The sequence below is a fragment of the Pygoscelis adeliae genome, unplaced genomic scaffold (assembly GCF_000699105.1).
Source record: "Pygoscelis adeliae isolate BGI_AS28 unplaced genomic scaffold, ASM69910v1 Scaffold123, whole genome shotgun sequence".
NCBI lineage: Eukaryota > Metazoa > Chordata > Aves > Sphenisciformes > Spheniscidae > Pygoscelis > Pygoscelis adeliae.
This window is the reverse complement of record NW_008824650.1, coordinates 637,457-662,282: the sequence shown is the minus strand read 5'-3', so window position 1 is coordinate 662,282 and position 24,826 is coordinate 637,457. Positions and strand designations below refer to the sequence as shown.

General features: G+C 38.7%; 1 protein-coding gene across 1 annotated transcript in view; it reads left to right on the top strand.

Moving 5' to 3' along the window:
• The first annotated feature begins 419 nt into the window (after window positions 1-419).
• Window positions 420-24,826, top strand: part of RBM33 (RNA binding motif protein 33) — an 84,465-nt gene continuing 60,058 nt past the window's right edge. Inside the window, 6 exon segments of the mRNA XM_009322489.1 lie at window positions 420-680; window positions 2,978-3,088; window positions 9,473-9,644; window positions 16,802-17,010; window positions 18,813-19,119; window positions 24,312-24,370. Of these exon segments, the coding sequence (XP_009320764.1) occupies window positions 2,990-3,088; window positions 9,473-9,644; window positions 16,802-17,010; window positions 18,813-19,119; window positions 24,312-24,370 (846 nt within the window). The 5' untranslated portion in view covers window positions 420-680; window positions 2,978-2,989.

Genomic DNA, 24,826 nt, shown 5'->3' with positions numbered 1-24,826 from the left:
TTAATAAAAAATAATTTACTGTCATATTCTGAAAGATTGGGAAAACAGATGCAGTTGTAGTAATTTTGTGTATTTTTTGTTAGTCTGTGAATTAAAATTGAATCCAGTCTGCTTTGGTTACCAAGCAGGACTTTTGCCAGTTTGACCTGCTAAACCATCTGGTTGGTTTGATTCCCCTGGTCAAATAGCCTGCAGCTGGTGATAAGCTGCAGTACAGTATGCATTATGAGAATATGGCATGAAATCAAATAGTGTGTGAGGTATAATTTTGTCCATCAACTTAGAGAATTTGTATTCGTTGGCTTTGTTTTGCTAAATCTTTGTAAGTAGTTGACTGTTATGCTTCAACCTCTGAATTTTTTTTCCCCCCATACCATAGTTCTCAAGGTGTCACAGTTAGCCTCAGTGCTACGTCTGGCATACTTACATCATACGAACTCTCTGAGACCATCAACGACCAATCGATAGAACATGAGTCTGAGTATGACCAAGGGGAGGATGAAATTGTTTATGACAAATCTGAAGCACCCGAAGTATATGCTTCAGAGTATGCAGAGGAAGGACATTATGAAGGCAATGATCCTGAACTGACAGAAGACCAAATAGAGTATGGGGAAGAGCCTGGAGAAGAAGATGAAGTGCTAGACCTTGAAATCAATGAACCCCTAGATGAATTTCCAGTGAGTTTCTTTCTATTGTATCTTCAAAGATAACATTGCTTCACGTGCATAGGGTTTTAGTCTGATTTGAAATCTGTTTACCTCCCTAGGGAGGAGGGGAAATTAGACCTATTATCACTGTCTGCCAGTTTCTTTATCTAGGCTGTGACAAAGTTTGTGTTGACAGCTTGTTTGGCGGTAGGTAATGCTCCTTTGTCATGCTGGAAGGCAGCTGAGAATCATGACCTTGAGGATTGTATCCTTAAGGAAGAAAACAGCTTTGTGTGGTGGAGATACACTGCCAATTGTTAGAAGTACTTAATGCAAAAGCTTTTATCCAGGCTTTAGACAAGATCTGATAAAGTCCTTCGAAGGTGAAAAGATTATTGACCTGCTAAAGACATCTTTAAGGTGCTAATATCCCAAAGTGATTGATGTCCTGCTCGTTCATCTTTTTTGTAACTGAGAACTGTCTAAACCTGAATAGAGATTGGAGGTTAGTTCAGAAAATGTCACCTGCATAATTCAATATAATTTAAGCAGTGTGTTAGAGAACATGCACTGGCTCTAATTGCTAGTGAAATGATTTAATCTTAATTAAAACTGTATGTGATCAATGAGATGTTTTAAAATACAAGCAGACTTACTTAGGAAAGGTTTTGCTCTCGTTTTTTGTTCATAATTGTTCAGAATCGCACCCACTCATATGTAAGCACTTGCAGAATGTTTTAAGAATGTTTCTATTTTTGATGGGGTAAAATCTGGTGTTGATGTATATGTGCTATAGGTGCATGTTTCCTTTGGTAAGAAAGTACTGCAGTGTTTGCTTCATGAATTTGTAGTCAAAGGATGTAGAAGTACAGAAGCAGATGGGGCAAACAGTAGTAGATGGGATCTTTATGATGACATTGCTGGGATCTGAATGAAAACTGTTTTGGTTATGGTTTTGATAACATTGAAATTATTGTCTAGTTAAAAGCCCTGCTAATTATACCTTTGTGGTGGGTTGACCCTGGCTGGATGCCAGGTGCCTGCCAAAGCCACCCCCCCTCCTCAGCTGGACAGGGGAGAGAAAAATACAAGGAAAGGCTCATGGGTCGAGGTAAGGACAGGGAGAGATCACTCACCAATTACCGTCATGGGCAAAACAGACTCGACTAGGGGAAAATAGTTTAATTTATTACCAATCAAATCAGAGTAGGATGCTGAGAAATAAAAACAAATCTTAAAAAAACACCTTCCCCCACCCCTCCCTTCTTCCCGGGCTTAACTTTACTCCCGATTTTCTCTACCTTTTCCCCCTGAGCGGTGCAGGGGGACGGGGAGTGGGGGTTGTGGTCAGTTCATCACACGTTGTCTCTGTTGCTCCTTCCTCCTTAGGGGGAGGACTCCTCACACGCTTCCCCTGCTCCAGCATGGGGTCCCTCCCACGGGAGACAGTTCTCCACGAACTTCTCCAACGTGAGTCCTTCCCACGGGCTGCAGTTCTTCATGAACTGCTCCAGTGGGGGTCCCTTCCATGGGGTGCAGTCCTTCAGGAACAGACTTGTCGTGGTTTAACCTCAGTTGGCAACTAAGCACCACGCAGCCGCTCGCTCACTCCCCTCCGGCGTCGGCTCCTCTCTCCACGGGTCCGCAGGTCCTGCCAGGAGCCTGCTCCAGTGCGGGATTCCCATGGGGTCACAGCCTCCTTTGTATGCCTCCACCTGCTCCAGCATGGGGTCCTCCACAGGCTGCAGGTGGATATCTGCTCCACCGTGGACCTCCATGGGCTGCAGGGGCACAGCCTGCCTCACCATGGTCTTCACCACGGGCTGCAGGGGAATCTCTGCTCCAGCTCCTGGAGCACCTCCTCCCCCTCCTTCTTCACTGACCTTGGTGTCTGCAGAGTTGTTTCTCTCACACAGTCTCACTCCTCTCTCCGGCTGCAATTGCTGTTGCACAGTTGGGTTTTTTTCCCCCCTCTTCTTAAATATGTTATCACAGAGGCGCTACCACCAACGCTGATGGGCTTGGCCTTGGCCAGCAGCGGGTCTGTCCTGGAGCCGGCTGGCATTGGCTCTATCGGACATAGGGGAACCTTCTAGCAGCTTCTCACAGAAGCCACCGTTGTAGCCCCTCCACTACCAAAACCTGGCCACGCAAACCCAATACAACCTTATATGATATGTCAGTTATAATTGACAGTTGTGACAGACACAATACTTCTCTTCCAGTTCTGGAAATAGTAACAATATATACATACCCCATCTCTTAACGGGTTTGTGATTCTGTAAAGTTGGCCTATATCTTTTCACCTTCTTGTGTTATTGCCTTAGGATGAAGATTACATGCAATCATATAACGAGCAAGCAATGGAAGAACAAGAAGAATATACAGCTGATGAGGACCTGGAAGAATCCCAGACAATAACAAATGAATCAGAAGAGGTATGTTGTGGATTTAATTGAAACTTAAAATAACTAGTTGTTTCAGAATTTGAATTTGTAGAATTGTCCATATTGCTGGGAAAGAACTGATGCAATTTTGCCAATGTTGAATTATTGGTGGTATTACTCTTTGTATAAGATGAATTGTGATAGCATCTATATTGTCAGATACATCAGATCCCCTCTTCCCCTTGGGATGAAAATCATAAGGGAGAGCTCAAAATGTCCATATTTCATCTTAGCTTCAACGTTAGAAACTTCAGGGACCCTTTTGAGTAGAAGAATGATAGTAATACTGCATGCTGTCTGTTAAATCTCTAATAGCTATGGTGCCTCACTTTCCAGATGGATAATGTGCTGCTGTTGGGAGTGTAGATACAGTTCTTGGGTATCCCACTTTGAGGAGGAGTGTGAGCTTCTGTATGTTAGAAAGGGAAAGGTCAGATTGTTTGTTGTTTTGAAAGAAGTTGTATTGGGACTGAAATTTCGGTGAAACTTATCTTAATTCTTCGATTAGGAAAAAGGTTGAGTTGCTTCATTTGCAAGAAGAAGGGTTATGCCAAAAACTGTCAGGTATACGTTCACTGGTTATAGCCTGGAACAGTGGTATCATACCTGTTATTAATTTGCAGCAAGTTTTTGATGTGGGATTTTTTTCCTTTCCTCACCAGTAATCTGCTTTAATATTACTTTTAGTCCAGTTCTTAATTAAATAGGATTGAATGGATTACCTGCTGAGAAGTGTAGTCAGAGTGTGTTCCCTCTTCGGAGCTTTAACTCATCAGGAAATTAATTCCTCAAAGACACAGCAGTGTTCTTCTGTGAAGTTCTAACAAATGGGTGTGCTGTGATATTCTGTAGTTGTATTAAACTTATTATAATAAAACAACATTCTTTGGTGGGTGAAGAGAGATGCATTGAAAGGGGTCACCTGCGTTGTTCAGTCTTCGCTGTTGCAAGCATGGCATCTTACACCAAATATACCTTAAATGTGGTTAATTTCCTATTTCCTAAGTATTAAATCTACCCTTCCAAAGAACTGTGAAACACTTCAATGCTTTTTGTTCATTCACTGGGTTACATACACTTTTCTTCTGGTGTTTTAAAAGCAGCCTGATGCATTTGTGCTATCTGCAGCCACAGTCTGTATGGATGATGAAAGCACTGCACATCATGTAAAATTAAGTAAATAGCTGGGATTCTGTCAAACTTACTGCTTTAAAAAAGCACAGCTTCACTTTTAGAGTATGAACTAGTGAGAATTCTGTAATAATCATGTTGTCTAAATTTGTCCAATTCAGAATTAAATTCTTTTCATTCAAAAGATACTATTAATGCAAGTTTTTAATTGGTTTTGTTAATAGACCTTTTAGAGAATTTGTTAATCGTAATGTCAACGTTTTGGCCACATTTTTGTTCAGTTAATCTACATTCTGGCTTTATTCTGATGGCTTGCAGATTGCCACAGGTTTCTTGTTTCCAAGATAGATAGTGCCATCTTTTTATTCCTTTATTATTTCATATGTAGCTTATTTACATTTGTCTGTAGGCTCACAATTGCACTCTCCAAATGAGAATACCACCAAGAGAGATAACCTTTGTAGAGTATGCACCTCTGTTTATTACATGGTTAGATGCATGCCTCCTGCTTGTAAACAAGGGTAATTGTTGGCATTCTCCTGTAGAAAATGCAACACAAGAATGGAGCTGTAATAGATGCGGTACAAATAAATAGTATTATTATCTCTTGATTGAAAGTTGGCATCTGAATAACTGAGAGCGAGCTGATAAAGTGTTTGCTAGTGTTGTATTTTAAGCAGTTTCCACATTAAAACCAAATAAAGCCTCTTACTATATTGCATGAAGAAATTTTGTAAACCAAGAGAAAAGCTGACTGGCTGGGGAATTGGAACATGATGGGGGGGAAACTAGAGGTAAGAGACCTGTTAAGAGTAGTACTCGGGTGGGACATGTAGGGAAGAGGCAGGAAAAGTTCGTGTCCTTGGCCAGATCAGGTTCAAGGCATGCTTTTTCACTTGATATTTAATTTGAAGAAGTGCTTAGAACTTGGATTTTGAATAAATAACACTTTGTCGAGCTTCCTTGAAAAATGTAGCAATGCTCCAGAAAGTATTTTTGCCTTCCTAAGGTACAAAGCAAAACCCAATACCCAGAAGTTTCAGCAGCAAATAGGTGTGGTAAAACTGTCAGTTATATGAGTTACCATGTCCTAAATATTTTTAGAGTAATAATATCACTAATTATTTCTATGAAATGTTCATAAAAATGTAACCTCCTAAAATTAGAATTCGTAATTTCTTCGTTTTATATTAGAACTAATCTCCTGTGAAGTCTATGATAAGGGGTTTCTCATTGCATAAATTTAAACCATGTCTTGGGTTATGCTGATAAGAAATGATGAGGACTTTAATCGAGAAAACATTTCACGAAGAAGTGCTGCGTACTGCTTTTCTGCTTTTCTTTTGATAGAATACAAACTTAGAAAAAAAAGGCCAATGTGTCTGTCTATTGAATTGTTTCATCTGTATTTAGTCAAAACTTAGGCATTTTAGTTCTTTTGTTTGAGTTTGAAGACACTACCTGTCAGCCTGGAGGAAAATGATGAAAAGAGTGCAAATCAAAACAGCCAAGTTTTAAACATATTTAGAAGCTTTTAGGTTTGTTTTTTATTCCCATTTTTCATCTGTGAAGTGGAGGTGCCCTTGAAATAGGTGTAACATCCTCTTATTTATTATCCTCTGTTATTTCTTGATCCCTTAGGATTGAGCAATTGCTGCTGCTTCAGTATTAACCTCTGGTAGAAGCCTCCACTGCTTATTTTCTAGCTAGTTAATAAAAGTTATTTGTTTCGCCTTTGTAGTGTTTCACATGGAAGGGATCTGGTTTAGCCTTTACAATGCTTACCTCTTCTGTACATCTTAGCACTCTGGCATGAAGCTTTCCAGAACACTTGACGGTCCCATGTTCAGGAGGATCCTGTGCTAAGATCAGTGTTCATCATGCTGACTAGTGTTTTCTCCTGCTTTCCTTGGGCTATGTCTGTTATCAGTCCTGCAACTGCGTGGCAAGCTGTTTGGAGCAGGATCACTCACTCTTGCTCCATAGTAGATCATAACCCAGCATGGGGAGTTCTGGACAGTGACTGGGATTTATGGCGTAATTATTTAATGAGGATGGCAGAAAACTCTGACCTTGTGATAGAAGCAAGGTCATTCTTTTTCTTCATAAGGCAGAGTCAGCAAAGCTCTTCGGTAGCTTTGTGCAAGGTGTCATAATGGGAAATGTTAAGCTCCCTTTGAGGAGAGCTGCTAAGAAGCCTTGACTGGCTAGTCCAGTCAAGTGACCTCAAGTGGCTGTTCAAGGACTGTTTATGTATATTCAGAGATATTAATGTATTAAATAGTATTCAGGTATTAAATAGAATTCTGTAAGTACTAGTATGTATTAATTCTATGTCTGCACTTGTGTCTTTTCCTGTATAAATTTATTTTGAAACATAGAACCCATTCATATACTCTGATCTTGGCAAAACAACTTGTCCTGTTAGGCTGGAAGTTGGAAAAGATGAGCTAAAGAAGTCTTGCATGCTACAACTATTGAACAAATTGCGGGGTAAGGGTGTATGCTCCTACACAGCTCAGATAACCTTTCCTGGAGCTATATGTAGAGAACATATGGTTGGCTGTCAGACATGTTTGTGTCTCCATCGCAACTAATACAAATCCCTCAATAATACGTGTAATCAGACTTGGACATGGGTCAGTTAGCATTCTCGAGCACTGCCTTTCCTTGGTGCCTGCTTTTTCATTAGCTCCTTGATTTTTTTTTTTGTCTTTGATATTTAACGCTTGTACAGCTGTTGTTTGTTAATAGGTGGCATGAGCATTATACTGATGAATAAAGTGAGTTAGACCCAGAAGACTAGAGAATTGGTATAAGTGGTTAAGAACAGAATAGTGCTGGTCTAGAAATGTTTTTTATTATTGCATAGGAAAGTAGTTGCCTTGTCTGTTACAGCTTGCTTTTTTTTTAGAATGGATTTTTTTTTCCCTCCCAGAATTAGTAATTATCAAAAGGCAACAGAGTTTCCACAGGTGTTTTCTGTAGCATTGCATTAAAGCATTGCAAAATTTTTCAGGACAATGCAGACTGCATTAACCATTCTAGTCCTGATTCTGCAGTCTGAGCCACACGTAGAGCCTTGCGTGAATAAGTTTTGCACTCACAGATGAGATTACATGACTGATACCAGTCTTCAATGAATAAAAACTGGAATTCCAACGTAGCTTTGAAGGGGCATGGACATAGAGAGTGGATGTGTCTGGGGTTTATGCTCTAAAGTAAAGCAGGAGGCTCAGTCTAGTGAAAGAGCATGTCTCGCAAAACAGGCACTCCAGTTCTGACTTTCAGATCCTGATCCTGAAGGGAAAGTTTTTAAAGACAACATTGGCACAGTAAAATTACGGGGTTTATGATATTTAAATAACATAGATTTGATAGAGATATTGCTACTCCTTTCTCTTTTGGGAGTCCCTGTTTTGAAAGTAAAATGCTAACCCTGTCTTTCTCCCTTGTTTTTGTTTGTTTTTATTAAACCACCTTAGTATCTTTCCTTGCTAACATCCCTCCTCTGTTCCGTGAGTCTCCACTGCCTGTCCTCAGAGGTGCTTTGATTATACATGGTTATGTTAATCAGACCAGTTGTGCTCAATTTGGGTTTGCTTTTGAGGTTTGGATTTCTTTGTCTTGAAGGATTTTTTTTTTTTTGGCCTGCTATCCTGTCTGTTGTTTTTAGCTGCATTTTTTGATACGGTAAAGTTGTTTTATAAAAGTAAATATATTTTTAAAATACGTACCATAAAGCTTTTTGTGAACTTTGGCTATTCTCTTAGCTATATCAAAGCATTTTTGTGAGCTCAGGAAATGTAGTGCTTGAATGTTTGCCTGGAATGGATAAAACACATTCTGAGATAAGGAGATAATAAAATGAAAATAACTTGGGATCAGTAGCCCATTAAAGCCCAGTAACTAAGTATACAGATCACTTACTCACCAGACCAAAGTTGGAGAAGCTTTGAGCTTGAGTTCATATGGTGTGCTGTCTTTTAAAGTAGAAACTGCCTTGCCAGATCCTGTCTCTGATCTTGCTTCCCATGTTTCTTTTTGGTTTTGGATGAAGTTGGGCTGCTGGACAAGGAAATTTGCAATCTCTTGCACCATTCTGCCAGTAATTCTTTTCCTTCATTTGTGACTTAGTACCTGTCCACCTGACTGACACACTTGCTGGGCCTTTTTCCTATAAATTACTGCACCAATCTGGTTAATTAGAAGATTAAACAATTTTTTTGCATGTTATATTTCACTCGTTTTTTAACTGTCCTCAAGCAACATAAAAGTTATGATGTATTTAGTGGCTTTGCAAAGAATTAAAATACATGGGCAGACTCTAAGAAATGAGCAAGTAGGCCTGTACAAGAAATAACCAAATACACACTAACCAAATATTTTACGGAAAATTGTACTATATTAGAACACTTCTAATTTTCAACCCTAGAAATCAAATATAACTTGTGTAACATTCTGAACATTAATTTTATCATGCCAGCACAGGAAAATGAAATTGATTTTTTTTTCTTTTTTTCTTTTTTTTTAATTGAAGGAGTGTGATCCATTTTCATTTGGGACATTGTTTCATCTAAATGAATGTTCTCTGTTAGAGAGAACTGGCAAGTAAATGAGGACAAGGGAGTAGCATTCCAATATACAAATTTATTATACTCAAATTTTATCCAACCCTGTTCTCCATTCTCTTCGTCAATTGCTGAATTAAATGTGGGAAGTATTCAAGGAGTAGAAAAAGTAAAGACAAGTACAGTTATACATACCTAGAGGAATAAAATTGAGATGTAAGGTTATCTGGTTTTTGTTGGGTTTTTTAACAACATGCTACCGACAGTTGTTAACAAGTGAAAAAAAAAATTAATGATTTAATGTTCGTATTACTTGAATCTGGTAGTATCGCTGGTTTGCATCTGGGTCAATTCAGTGATAAAATGTCACTCTGTGCAAAAGTAGCTACTAATCAGATGGTGGTTCTAACTGGAGTTTACATATTCCCTTAAATATTGCAGCAAAATGGGTTTTCTCAGTAGATTTTGCTATATAATTTATTATAGAATTCATATCTTCATATTTAAAAAAAATTCACCAAACTCTTAAATGTTCACTATGCATGAGAATAATGTATAATGCCAGCAAAATTTGTACAATGGGACCGTTAAAGAAAACTTTGTCTTCTGATACTCGTTGATCATAAAAAAGTAGATTTTTCAGTTTGCATGTCCTCTGTATTTTGTGATTCAGGCAGCTATTGAATCTCTGGAACTTCAAGAAGAAACAAAAGAAGAATCTGATGAAGAGGAGGATGATGATGAAGAGTCTGGACGATTACGTTTCAAAACTGAACGGAAAGAAGGAACGATAATTAGGCTCTCAGATGTGACAAGAGAAAGGAGAAACATTCCAGAAACTTTGGGTGAGGTTTTGTCGCAATGGACTGTTTTGAAGAGCTATAATGAAAGAAAGTAAAAGGCAGGCTTGCCAAAACTTCTAGAAAAGAGTTTAATGGTAAAAGATAGAACAGTCGCCTTCTAACGTCGACTGGCCTATATCCAAGTTGTCCAAAGTCATATGTAGTCTGTTGTAGTATGGGTAGTGTCTCTCTCCTTGGGAGTAATGTTTAAGCATATCATGTTTTGAAAACCAGCACAACGTTTGTTCATTGAGACTTTTGTGGTGTCTTTAAAAGCTTTCCTGTTTTCAAGCAGCAGCTGTCTGATCTGTGCTTCACTACATATTGTGGTGGAATACATTTTTAAGGAATTCCTTTTGGAACATTTTCAGTTGATAACACAAATCTTGTTACTTGTGTTCTGCTGTGAAATACCTTCATGTTTGCTGTTTTCCCCTAGGAACATGAGTGCTGTGAACCTGTTGTGTTCCTACTGTTGGATTGTCCTAGAGAAACTGTAACTTGCTGGGGAGTGCGTTAGAAAAATTTGGAAATGTCTGTTTTCTGGGTTCAGCTTTTCTAACATGGAACAATCTGTATCTCTTATACCACCTTGATTCTTTAGGCAGTGTCTAAAAGGGTATATTTTCTTTGTATTTGAGTAGCATAACACAAGTGTGGTTGTTTCTAGGAATACTGCTCCATGTAGCTAATGAATTTGCCACTGCTAGTTCAGAAGAAGTAGATTTGCAACTTTCTTGCAGCCGCTCTGTTTTAGTCTATAAATAAAATCACATTGGTTTGTGGTTTTGAGAGTTAACTTCAAGACCCCTCATGTGCTCTGGGTACTCAGGTATCTGATACTGGTGTTGTACCTGTCCTGCTGGGGATAACTTTATTGCCTCTTCATGTTGGCCTTATGGTGGTGGTAATAATAATAAATAATCATGATAAAAAGTCAAATTAAAAGGTGATATTAGGGAGATGGGCAGAAATTAAGTTTTGCCTTCAGAAAGATGTACCATTCTCATAGTTTTACTACTGAACCAAAATACCAATTCAAACTATGGAGAAAAAGCCCTGATCTTTTGAAGAGGATCAAGATACGCAAGAAAGGTGAACTGGTAATGAAGGCAAATTGTCAGATACTGTTGGCTAATTGTCAGATACCACTGGGGGAAGATGTATTTTTTGATGATACTTCAAGTTTTGCTAGACTGTAGGGATGAATTCTTCACACAAGATTGCTTTAAGATGGGTGCCACACAGTGTGAGCTTGGTAGCTGGGTGCTTCTGCTTTCTTTTCAGATGAGTCAGTCTTTGGGACAGCAGGGCATTTTGGGATTATGTTCTCGGAGCGCATACCTAGATTGCCTGACTCGTCCTGATGAAGTTTTCATCTTGCCTTAAAAGCCTTGCTTTTGCAAAGGATGTTAGTTCTAAGGATTTTTCTCGAGTTGCATAGCCTCCTAATTCTTTAATTCAGTTGCAAGGAATTTGGGCTTTTACTATGCCTGCAAATATTGGGAAGTGTTAATTCTATAACAGAGGTGTTGTGGCTAAGAGGACTTGTTCATGAGCAGCAAGGAGTGAGCTGCAAAGGCTGAACCAGACTTCACAGTGGTATTCATGTAGGCCATGTTGTGCTGTGAGTGAGACATCAGTGCATGATTTTGAATAAAGATCTTTCTGATCTGTTGTTCGTATTTAGCAAATAGCTCTTCTTACTTGCAATTTCAGGCAAAGTGTGTATTAAGGGCCTTTATTCAGCGTTGTTTTAATAATCAGGAATTGATTCTGATTAGAATAAGACTGAGGGGAACCCTCTAGAGGCACGGAGTAGTCTATATGGGCAAGGGGTATTTTAGCTGAGGTGCATTCCAAATGTGTTTTCAACTATAAGACCGTATTTCTACATACCACATACAGACCATCTCTTATTTATACAAAAGGTGCTGGTGGCTTTACAAAACAGAACATTTTAAGAATGAGTGTGCACTGGAATAGCTAATTCTCTGCACATAATTGCAAGGTAGATGACAATTCCATGCATTTTCACATATCTGTGGATTTACTCTATAGTTTAATGTAAAGACAAGACCAGCCAATGAGGAGAGAACCTGTAGTGGAGCTTGACTGTTAAAGGAACAGTGATTCAAATTAGACGTTTTTAAGTGTAATTTTAAGTGATTTGGGATATAGCTCTGAGATACAAGGAAAACATGATGCAAATGTGGATGAATTATAAATTAAAGAGCTTTTTTTGAAACTAATCTCTGGCAAAAATACAATCTTGCTGTTATGAAATGGTTTCTATTCATACTAGTTTTTCATGTTAATTTGTTGATAAAGAGACCGAATGATTGACCATGTGGTGGAAAGTTAAACAGCAAAAAACACTTGTTGTTTGCCTGTAAATATCTGCTTGCTTTTGAGATTATAGAGCAAACTTTTACAGATACTACTGGTTTAAAAACGAAACTTCATTGCAGATCTACATCTCCTTATTTTAAAATCTGAACATAGTTGAAAAAACACTTAAAGAGGAATTAACATTTCAGTTGAAGTTACAAACGTAATTTCCATCCTGTCACATTTTGGTGACCTTTTGTGACAGCTTGTCTCTATTGGAGGAGTGCATTCTTACTTGCTGATTAAAGATGTCATTTGAAACCATTTTATTACCAGTGATAGTGAAATTAATCTTGACACTTAGAGACACTAGAAAAATAATTGCCGATTCACTGCGTTAACTGTGTGTGAGAACTGTACAGTCAAGATGAGAATGAGTGTGTGCTGGTAAAAATATGTAAAAATAGAGAATATTCTCATGAGTGTAGCTGAGATCTTTCCTAAACATTTCTTTATCCAAGATAATGTAAGTAGTGGTTTTGAAAAGTTTAAAGGAGAGGTGTTGTAGGACAACTATGTAATTGATTTCTAGAGATACTGAGTTTATCATCTTTGAGAAATATTTGACTTCTTTCAGTGCATGTAGTTGAAGTCTTCCCAGAGTTGGAATTGTCATTATGCTCTGGATTTAGTTACCCATTAGGGAATGTGAAGAAAAATGACTTTGTCTGGCACCACCAAACTAAACTATTCTCTCTGTACCTAATTTAAAAACCAAAACAAACCCCTACACTTATGCAGAGCCATTTGCAAAGTGATAACAAAAGTTATTGGATGTGGTAGTACTTTTTGTTATGTCCTGCTTAGTTGGCTTATGTTCACTCTGATAACTAGCGGCTGAGATTTTGGGCAAGACTAGGAAATTTAAAATGAATGGTTTCACTGTTGTCCTGTTGCGCTGTGCAGAAGCCCATGGTGTAATCAGGTTGCAAGTCTGGATGATGGGGAGAAAAAAAGTTGAAGGAGAACGTTTGCTACCTCTCTCAATTTAGGTTGCATATATATGTAAATGCATATGTATATTTTTTTTTTATAGCTGTTCTGGAATGGGATTTATGCTGTAAATTTCTGCATTATCCAGAATAATAGGGATTCTGGGATTTCAAACCTGGGGATTTGAAATGCTGTTGCTCTCGGGGAGCCACCCAAGGCAGATGTAGCCACAGAGACCTGTGCTCAGGGTTGATGTAGGCAGGAGCCGGTGGCCGTGTGCTGCAGCAGCCTGCACACACTGTCCAGGAGGCATGGCAGCATCCAGCCTGGCTCAGTGTGTTTTGGTCACAACACACACAAGCTCTTACCCAGGGAGAAGCGGTGGGCCTGTTCATGTGAATACCTGGCTGTGCTTTGGAAGAGTCTTTTTTTTGGATCTCTTCTTCCTCCTCTCATCACCTCTTTTCTAGTTAGCAGTCTGGTCTTGCTTTCAGGGAAGACAGGGACTATTTTCCTTGCTCCCCTCCCTGCAAAACTGTCTTCCACACTATCTCCTCTCCTTGATCTCTGTGGCACAATGCTCTCAAATTTGATAAGCAGCCCACCTAATAATTGAGCTGACTCTGTATTTTGCTGCCTGGTGACTGATACCGATATAAAGCATTTGAGGTATTCATCAGTTTAGTTCACTGCATGAGTCTTCACTTTTGCAGTCTGTCTCTGAGGCTCTGAATCTGCAGTTTTGTGTAAGCAAAATTCTTCACAGGTAGGACACTGTTGCCTTCAGTGGCATGTTTTGGGGGAAGTATGCTTGATGTTAATGTAATCTTTTTTTTTTTTTTTTTAATCAAATGGTTATATTGTACTTCTGTGGTCATAGATGTGGTATGAATGTAATGATGCTTGCTGCAGTGAATTCATGGGGGTTTTGGTTGGGATATTTTTTTCCAAGGTCAGTGTTGCACACAGTTTCACTTTTCTGGCTGAAAAACTGAATATGTGGACTTGTGCCTTTAAAGACAGCCTTTAAAGTTTGAGAACTTGTGTGTAAAGTGAGTAGGAAAACAGCCTATTAGTTTTCATATTAAAGAGAGTGAAAAGTACCTGCACATTGAAGATCATCAGGACTGACTTTGCCCTGGATGCTGTCATCCCTTCCCCAAGCTTAATCAGCGCAACCCTCTGAAGTCATTTTGTTAGGAGCAGCCCATTCTTTCTTCTAAAGTTGTTTCTATTCAGTGTCCTTCGATATGTGCTCAAGAGACTGAGAGACTCAGACACAATCTTGCCTTGTAGGAAGCCTAGCTCTATTCCCCGGTTCATTAAGAATTGCTTTCCTCACATGTGACTTCTAATCTCTTTAATAGGAAATAGCTTTTTATCATCTTGAATGAGCATCAGCGGTAGGTACTTGTTGCTATGACTGAACTTTGCTTTCTGAACTACCTTGCTGAGTTCAGGATTGTAGTGTGGAAGATGGCAGAAAAATTGCCCTGCCTGTCCTATTCTTGGGAAAAAAAAAAAAAAAGAAAACTTTCCAACTAGCAGCATGCCCAGGATGCCCTGCAGGATTTGGATCCTCTGTGGTTAAAGGGAGGAGAGCTGTTGCTTTACAATGTAATGGCACCGTTTCTTCCCATAAGTATATGGGAGCTAGTGGTCTTTCTTTCTTGCAGACCAACTAAAAGCCCATGTTAGCCCTTTCACACTTGCAAGCCTGTGAAGAAACTGAACTTGCTTCAGGTGTGGACAGGAAGGAGGCTTGAAATCAGAGCTCTATTTTTCCTGTTAAACCAGCTTTTTTCATCCTTGACAGTTAAAGATGGATAAGGTGGTTGTTTTAGTCACATCTAATGCTTTTGATTGCTTTGGACAAGAGTACATTTGTCTTAATTTTCCTCAGAAATCCATAGTGTGCACATTTAATACCATACTAAGACTTGAGGGAGTGTGATTCCTTGCCCCTTTCTAAGCACACTATGAGATTTTCCTGATAAAGCCTGATTGTCTTGGGCTCTGCCAGTCTCTCGAGGCAGGTACTAGGGCAAAGGTAGCATTTCATAAGAATATCTGGCGTGATTGTAAATTAAAGCTTTATGCCATTTAATTGTGGTGTCAGAGAGGGGAGAGAAAAGGAGGTAGAGAAACTTGTCTCATCACCAAATGCAGAAATGAAATAGGAAACTATATGGCAGATTCCGAGCTTGTAGGAGTCTGTCATCTTTGCTGTGTTCTTAGACAGTCAGCCAAGTTCTAAACTTCTTTTTTTTTTTAAAATCAAAAAGCCCCTGCTTTCTGGAGGTGCTGAATACCTCTGAAAACTGGGACATGCGAATTTACAGTCTTTGCAGATCAGTTGTGCAGGTAGTTTTCATAGCCAAGTAAGAACAACTGTTGCAGTGGGAATGCACGGCACTCGCCCTTTTCTGCCCTTCTGTCAATCCTCAGCTTCAAAGACTAATTGAGATTACTTATGAAGATGTTTAAGATGGTGGTTTAGGTAGCTTATTAGACTCGCAAGAAATGTTAATAGTTTTCTAGTTGCTTTAGTTATGTATTCTTGATGGAGAATATGTAGTGATGTGGAGATGTTGTAGTAGTGTCTCAGCTGCCAGATACAAACTATTTTTATTCTGATCTTCAGATATTATAGCCATTATGTGTAGTATTAGCAAGTAAAACCACTTTGTCCTGAAAAGTGGTCCCTGTACCCCGTCTCCTTTAACATTAAGAGCAGACTTTTTAAATGGAAAAATGGAATTCTTGCACTAATTGCCATTTATATGAATTCAAAATACGTTTTTATTTGTCAGGAATGTGTTTCTTGTAGAGTAGTTTAATTTTGCCCTGTTAGAGGCAGAAGTGAATTTTAGAGGTAACAAGGGATCTGACTGGCACATGGCAAAATCCTCAGCAGTGTGTTTGGGTTGAAGTTTATCCCCTTTAAGTAACTGAAACCTGGTGAGTGGCACTGCTCATACTGTCACAGTGTGTTTCCAGAAGTTTGCTGTAGACTTTCTCTATACTTCCAATTAATTTGATTACCTGGGCCTGTTACTGCATGGTTTTCTCTTAATGTTATCAAGCATTGTCCCAGGTTTCAACAAATCTGGCAGTCATCATTGAGTACCATCTGTTCTCTGGTGTTTACCTGTGATGTGAGTTGAGTGGGTGTTATCAGTGGCCATGCCATGTATTTGACTTGAGCTGAGCACAGATTTTGAAGTGTGCTCCAAGTGGAATTATCACTTGTAAAGTACAGTTGGTTCTTCAACCACATACAATAGATAAAATATTAAGTAACTACATACTGCAAAAACGCTTCAGTGACCAGAAAATCCTCCTTTGGAACAGGCCATTGTGCAAAAGAGTCTGGCAGAGAAAATCTGTTTATATGGAAGACTCAACATATCTTTTACAGTAAAGTTTACTGGGGGTTTCATTGTGCTGCCTGACATTTCTGCAGATAAGTGAGATGTTGTTTAGGATAACACAAATGTGAGAGGAGCCACAGCCTCCTCTTACAGCATAAGACAAACTTCAGTAGCATTTATTTAAAAAAAAAAAAAGCCAAACCTTTTTGTTCACGTTTGTTTCATTTACCAGCTGCTTTTTGACTGTGCAAGAGATACAAGTATCTGTGTGCTTTTTCCTTTTAAAGATGTCTTTAATGAAATGTTAACATGCCACCTAAAGGAGATCAAAGTGCCTGCAAATTTTATGTTAGCTGCAGGGATACTTCTATAGTTCCAGCAATGTTTTTTTTACGATATTTCCCATCTTTTCAGCATGAAGCTAAAATACTTTTTTCCCCATCTCTCTCTCTCTCTTAACAGAACTTTCTGCAGAAGCCAAAGCAGCATTACTTGAATTTGAAGAGAGGGAAAGGCAGCTTAAACAGGGACGGTACGGCTCAAGGAGAGGTGGGCGAAGAGGAGGCTCGGTTATGTGCCACGGAATGGGAGAACAAAGGAGAGACAATAATGATAGGGGAAGAATGAAGGATCACAGGCCTGCGCTGCTGCCAAACCAGCCATCGACAATGGTACCTTTTAATCCTTAGTATTCTTTGAACGTACTTTCAGGAAATTATGGAGAAATACACTCTAAATGGTGAATCTTTATGAAGGTGGAATATTTATTCCAACGTACACTTCTTGCTCTTTCAGGGCACTGTTAGGCAAGATGGGCTTTGCGTAACGTGGTGATTGTGAAAGTATGTGCTTAGTCCTGTTACCAGCCTCAACTTGAGGAATCTCAAGGCCTCCAAATGAAAAGTGGATTTCGACTCATACAATGCAACCAGGCTTGCTTACTGGTTTGCATAAGGATGGCAGAGAAAGTTAATTCCTCTGAGAAGTCCTCTACATGCAACATGGAAACATGTTCAGTCCCACATTATCAGTTGTAATTTAGTTAAAAAAAATACGATTCTGTAAAATATTTCTTGTTTTTTGTCAAACTAATATTTTTGCTGATACTTCTAAAAAAATCTGTATACCTACCATGCTACTATGGAGGCAAATAAAACCCTTGAAAGGTAATCACCACTAGATAAATCAGTATCTTGGGATTTCAGATCAATTTTACCTTTGTTACTCTTTTTTCCCTCGTGCTTTGTATCACAAACTATAAGATGTTACTTTTTCCATCAAAAAAAAACCCAAAAGACAGCAAGTGTGTGATCATGAGGTAGCCCACACTTACTTTTGTTAACTGCCATAAAATGTACTGGAAGCTGAGATTGTAGAACAAAGCCTGTGTATGTCTTTGCAGGACAAGGTCATCTGTATTAAGCAAAGGGGTTTTTTTCCAACAGCAGTAACCCTAGGTGCTGATCACTAGCAGGAGTCAGTGGATATCTCAGCGGTTGAGAGCCTTGCAGTAGAATATTTCGTGCTTTTAACAGTGGAGGTGGAATAGTTTTTTTCCTGTATTGCTGCAGTCTCCTGTATTGCTGCAGTCTTTGCTAGTTATTTTGATCTTATATGTTGTAAACATATTGTGCTCATCACAGTATCTTCTTGTGCATACTTTGTAGCTGCTTTGCTTTATGGATATGGCTGCTGAAAAAAAGTGTCACATCTTTGTTACTAAAAAGTTGCCTGTTTGGGACTCTTCTTGCACTGCCATTTGGAAGTTACTGGCCTAGGATTGATATCTAGTATCAGTGAGTTCAGAAGCAGAAGAATGTCTCTGAAGAGAAACATGATGCTAATTTTTTTTTAATTATAACCGATTTTGGCCATTTGTGTTTGAGAGTGAGCAGCAAGAGACTTTCTTTTGTGTTATGAAAGATACCTTTGAAAGGTATCTTTAAAGTAGTTTTTTCTTCAAGCAGTATGGATAGGTGGGCTGCACTGATATCTTAAGAATCTAGCTTAATTTGTATTTTGACTTCTGTTGCTACTGTTAGGTCTGTTTTCTCAGAGAGGCTCTTCTAGACATGAGACAAGAGTTAGTGGATTTGTTTTGATACTAGGACTCAGATTTCTAGTGATCGTCACATATACCTTATTGCAGTTGATAACAGTTTCCAGTTGACATATGCAGAACCCTACGTATGAAATTAGACAGTTCCACTGTTAAAAAGTGAATGAATGTCTGCATTCCCTGTGTGCTTCCTTGCTCTTTGCCGTCCTCTCCTTCATATGAATGTCTTCAAGTGTTCCTTTGCTTTCCTGTCCTGCTGGTTCTTACCAGTTCCAGTTGATGATATGGGAAAGAATTTTTTCTGTTCATGTTTGGCGTTAATTGTTCTCCAAAGGTGTCTTGGTTTTGTGCTGGTTTATGTCAGGATATTTTAACTTTAAAGCCTATTGACTTTATTCTTTTGTCTGACTTTAGACTCATTCACAGAGGTTAATTCCAACACACCAGCAACCTGTTAGGAGTCTGTTCCAGCAACAACAACAACAGCAGCAGCAGCAACAGCAGCAGCAGCAGCAGCAACAACAGCAGCAGCAGCAACAGTTACAATCTCTGCTTCCTTTACAGCATCAGCATCATTCTTCTCCTCCTCCAGGGCTACATATGCCCCCTCAGATAGAAACACCTAGAATAATGATGACTCCACCTCCAGTGACACCTCAGCAACCGAAGAACATACACATAAATCCGCATTTCAAGGGGACAGTAGTGACGCCTGTACAAGGTGAGCTTTCTGAACACCTTCCTAGTCATGCGAGCATGACTCATCTTACTCTTTGCCAGGGATGCAACGATTTGTTTGTTTATCACTTCATGGAAATGTGCTTCAGGCTGGGTTTTTTTTTTTTTCCTTAAGCTTGAAAGAAATGTTTTGCCTAAAGTAAGACGTAATGTCAGACTGTGGCCAGCTGAAATAGTAAAGCCTTTTCAACTTCTTTATCGTCTTTGTTACTCTACTGTAAAGCCTGCAAAGAGCAGTAAAAATGGAAACTGAAAAGAGACTGTGCTTTTAAAAAGTAGCAAATGTCAGTTTTCAAAACTAGGTAAGTACTGCAGTTTATAATTTCCCACATCATTCCAGCTTCAGCCAAGCATTCACAGGATGACCACCCACCTATTTCAGTGAGAGTACACTGAGGCACTCCTTGCACTGTAATTGCTCTGTGAAAGGTACCAGCTGCTATCCTTACTTGACAAGATACATGCCCTCAATTCTCCTTTCAGTGCCACATTTGTGACTGTTTGATTCGGAGCCTGCAAGTAACACTTTTTCCGTAACTTAACACAAGCACTCCTTGGGCTACACTTTTTAGGGCCGCTCTCAGAATGAGCTGTTAACATTACTACTTATTGGAAAGTGTTTAATCCCTAAGAGGACAAAAAAAAAAAGACATCTATGTAGCTCTGATTTGTGATTCTGTTTGGACTAGACAAAGTAAAGAAATACATATATATTTATACATATTTAGCATTAGGTTGTCTGTATCTTTCCCCCCTTCAAATCAGCAGAACTCCAAGTCAGTGCTATCTTTGCTTCATTTATTTGACCAATGAAAGGTAGGAATTTGGCAGGGTAGGATATTGCCAATTGATAGAGATCTATTAGGCTTCTCACAGATGGCTTCATAGTAGCTGCATTGTAGAGATTATTTCACTTTTTCCTGTCTAATAAAATCGGTGCTTCCTACCAAATTATGCATCAGGACAGATTATCTGGAACAGTCCAAAAGGTCCTTTAGTCTTGGATTTATGTCTTCTGTGCATTTTCCTAACATTTCCGAAGCAACAGTTCTTGTTTTTGTGAAAAGAAAAAATTGTTTTTAGACTATTCTAGATGTCTCTCCTCTCTCCCCCCATGAAACAGTCAACAGATCATCTGCATCTAGGTGAACAAGTTTCCTCCTAATGCCAGCAATGGCTACTGAGGATTTTTGGTTTTGCCTAATGTCAAAAGTATACCAGTGTATCTTCTTTCTTTTGTCTGAGGTTTTTCACGTTATCAGGTGGCTTCAGGCTTGTCTCACCCTTACCACTACATCTGTGGTACTGTGGGTATCCCAGGGGCCTTGCTTTATCTTGAGCATAGTCTTTTTTTCTGTCTTTACTTGCAGATCCTGATTTTAACAAGTTGTGTACCTCTTGCATGTTAGGAGATCTTCACTATTGGATTTGTAGTCTTTTTTGTGGATCTTATACCTGCTGACTTTGTGTGCACGTTCATTTCTTGACTGGTAAAAGTCTAGTCGTCTTCTCAGAATGAGCAGCCCTGGAGAATGGGGCTATTTTTGAATGGTGTAAGACCTGTATTTCAGTGAGGAAGATCTTTGCTATGTGTATTGATGGCGGCTGGTTCATATGAAATACCTTTGTGCTGTCCATTTTACTGAAGGAATCCTCAGCAAGACTACTGAGTATTTCTGCTAATAGGTGTGCAGCGTACTATTAAATGCAATCTTTTAAATCACTGTAGAATTTTAAGCTTCTTGATTAGAGCTGAGTCTTCTGCAGTGGCTGAGTAGTGGCCATCTCAGTCTCTTAGTCTGCAGCAGTACAATTTGTTACATGAAAGCACACATTTGCACACCTAAGGAAAAATGTGTAGGAAATCAGTAGTCTTCTTTAGGGAAGATGAGCATAATTCTAAAATCTTCAATGGCATTTGCATATTAAGATGAATTTTTAAGCAGTCACTGTAGGCAAATGGTAGACAGAAATTCCAGTGTAGGGAGAGCTGTTGTAAACTTCCTCTTAAAAAGTCCTTCTTGGTTTAATCCATCTGCTTGAGGCCCCAGTAAGCAGAGACTGGTAGTTGACAATATTAGGGTGTGTTTCACATGCAGCGTCATTTATTTCAGGGTAACAGGAAGGATGAAAGATCAGATTGACTTCACGTTCTTGATGATGTCCTGCCCCTTCTTGGCTGAATATATTTCCAGATATATGAGGGTTTTTACACATTGGAGAGTACAGTCAGACAGGTGCAAAGTTTATGGGGATTCTGTTGTTGAAAATGTGATGCCTGGAAGCTAAAAATGCCATGTCTGGAAGTGCATGATATGCACACTTAGGTTCTGGTAATTTAATGGTGTGCTGTCATGTTTTAGTGTAGACTGGCTTTTTTTTTTCTATCTAATTTTATGGCAGGATTAAGCTCACATACTTTTAATTGTCAGCACCAGGGACACTTTTTCTAACTGCGAATCATAGAAATATACTTTCTCAACATCTTTTTGGTTTGAGTTAGTCTTGAAATGCATCGACTATATCAGTATTTTCTAAAATAGACTCAGACCTCCTGTAAATTGTTATGAAATTTTCATGTGAATAAAATAGCATGTATAAGAGCTCTAGTAGCCAGCTACTTCAGCCTGAAAGTGAGTTGAAGCACTACTGAAGAATCCTATCATTGGTTTATTCCTTTGATGTCTCAAAGGCAAATCTCTTACAGTGGCCACCATCTCCCTGCCCAGCCTTGAATCTTGGTTCAAAAAGATAGTTACTTTCAAGTCAGTTTTGTTTCAAACAAATTTCTACTATTTTTAGTCTTTGAAGCTTCATAAATGATTAAGAAGGACTCAGTCTATCAAAACCCCTAAAATGGTTATGTGAGCCTCTGCACATACCTGCTGCAGATACTGTTCGGTTGGCGTTCAGTTGTGCCTTTTGTGGCATTTGAATCCCATGTCTTCTAGTTGCTTGCTTGTCATATAGTTTTCTCTTTGTGTCCTATTCTGTAAATCAGTTTTGAGTTGTAAGTAGTAATTTTTAGCTGAATGTATGTCCAAATTGGAGTATGATCGATTTACAAATGCTGGAGGACTGTACGTAGATGTACTATGAAATACTAATTCAACCTGTGATAATAGGTATTGAGTTTTTTTCCTTTAATGTTCAAGGATACTGTGGTGCTGCCAAAATTTATACGAACTAACAAGCAGTTTACGGCAGCTCGGTAGATTAGTATGCCATTTACCTTTTAAAAACTGTTTGGTGTCTTGGGAAAGATGACGTTATAATTCTACTAAATAATCAATATGGGAATTGTTTCTTCATCTTTTCAGGTATAGCATTGGAATTTACGGCCAAAAGCAATTTAATCTTCTTAAAATAGTGTCTAACAACATGCTGTGTATTATTTTTGAAACATACTTATCAAACCTACAGAATATTTGACATCAGGAAAATGAATGCTTATTTGAGACTTCTTTGCTGCTTCAGCAAGTGTCCAAGGATTGAAAGGGCACAGAGTTTGAACTACTGTCTTTCATGAGTATTAAATTCATTTGCTTAAAATATATAAATATATATAACTCTATATGCTACTGCCAGAGGCAGGATACCGAAATAGACACAAGTGCCCTGTTCAGTTGACATTTCTCTACATTTCCCACCTTATGCAATTTTTCTCAGTGCTTCTCTGACCTCTAATACCTGAGCTATTTTAGTCCTAGGTCTGTCAAGAGCACCCTGTCAATTTTTTCCAGGTGGCCATGGCTGTTTGATATTGACAGATGTTCATTAGAAGCCAAGATGAGACTATTCAACTAGTTTTCTTGTGTAACCTGATACAAAGTTTGCACGCAGTCCTTCGGTGCTGAAAGACTGGTTCAATTAGTTTACCCTGTCAGTCCCTGAACTAGGTAAACCACAAGTACTTAAGAAAAGTGGATAGAAGCCAGACATGGACATGAACTAAGAATAATTACTAATGCATTAGTTCTTGTGCCTCAGTTACCAAGGAAAAAGGGAATTTTGAGGCGTCTTATCAAACTCGATGTTGGGAAATGCAGCTAATTTAAGGGAGGAGTTGGGTGTGTTTCTTAACATCTTTCCTGCTCTGAAGTGTAATACAGTAGTTGTCTACAAAGTTGATATTTAACCCTGTCACTTTCAGAAATGCTAAAAACATTGAAGAAAAATAAATTTACTAAAAGTTTTTAGTAAATGAGCAAACACGTTCAGTGCTGTTTGATTGAAGTGCTTTAAACTTCTCTAGGCCTTCTGTTTAACATTGAACATTTGTACTTCTAACACTTAGACAACTCAACGAGGAAAAAAACTGCACTGGAAAATGGGAAATCTGTCACTGCACTTTGTACTGGGGATTCAAATAAAGATTCAGTCCCCAAGGCGATCAGCAGTAGATACTTTGTGCGTTATGCCATAATACTAAGTGAATGTTTTGGGATTTTTTTTTTTTTGTGGCTAGTCTTTTGAAATGCAGTTGTATGGACAAGTTGTCCAGGTTAATGCCCCTGAAATCCTAATTTTGGAGGTTATTTTTCAGGAGGAGAGTCTCCTCTTTCTTCTTGGTGTCTCTTTGTGAAATAGCAGTCTTTCTTTCAGCACAGTGATCACAGTTGCATATACCATTATGGTGGCAAGGCCAGGTTGAGTAGTTTTTGCTTGCTGTTAATTGCCACTGTCTGCCTCATTTTACCCTCCTATGAACAGTGATTTATACCAGATAGAGCCTCCCATGCCCATGCTTGTGGGAGGTTGGTGGTGAGACTGGGAGATAACCTAGGAAATCTTGAGGGGCATGAAGTTGAGAAGGCAAATTAATCATGTATCCTTCTATTTGAAACATGAAATTACGTTATGAGTCTCTGTCAGCTTTGTCTAAGAGACATCTTTGGCTGAATAAGTATTCTAGTTTTCCTTCCTGCAACAAGGAGCAATTTAATTCTGGAAAATGCAGAATTAAATTATGTAAATTAACTAGGAGAATTCTAATTGCCCTGTTGCATGTTGTGGGGGAGGGAATGGTTGCTTAAAGTGAATTGTAGGAACTGTGACGTGTGAGGGTAAATGTAGCAGATTTTAATCATGGCTTCTTATTGCAACCGCTTTTGGAAATAACAGCAGCAACTGTTAGGTAAAACAAACGGTGTTAAAAGGTGCTTCTTGTTTCAGTGCCCTTGCTGCCAGTTCCAGCCCAGCCAAGACCTGCTGTAGGACCCCAGAGATTTCCTGTGAGTAGCAGCTGTTTCTTCTTCTCTGATATGGATAAGCATACATTTGCAAGGAAATATTAATATAGCAAATAAAAGCTGTTCTAGTGAAATATAATTTTAAGGATTTGTAAATATTGACAGTACACTCTGCAGTTGAAAATGTTTGTTAAAAGCTTAAGGTCAGTGGATTTTTGAGAGTAGAATTAATTCTGTTTAACTGTAAAATTGTTGAACCAGTCTCTCCAGTGGGAGAGGCATGAATGCATCTTGTCTTAAGCAGTATGGGCTTCATTTTATTACTTGACTCTTTCTGTATAAATAGAATCCTTATTTTATTTGATATAATAAAAGGCTATTTGAAATAATCCCTAAGCTTAAAAAGCAGTATATATATTTTTATTGTAAAAATCAGCAAAATCTGATTTTTATCATTACTTCAGGCATTTAAATGCCTTCATATTTTTATATAAAAAA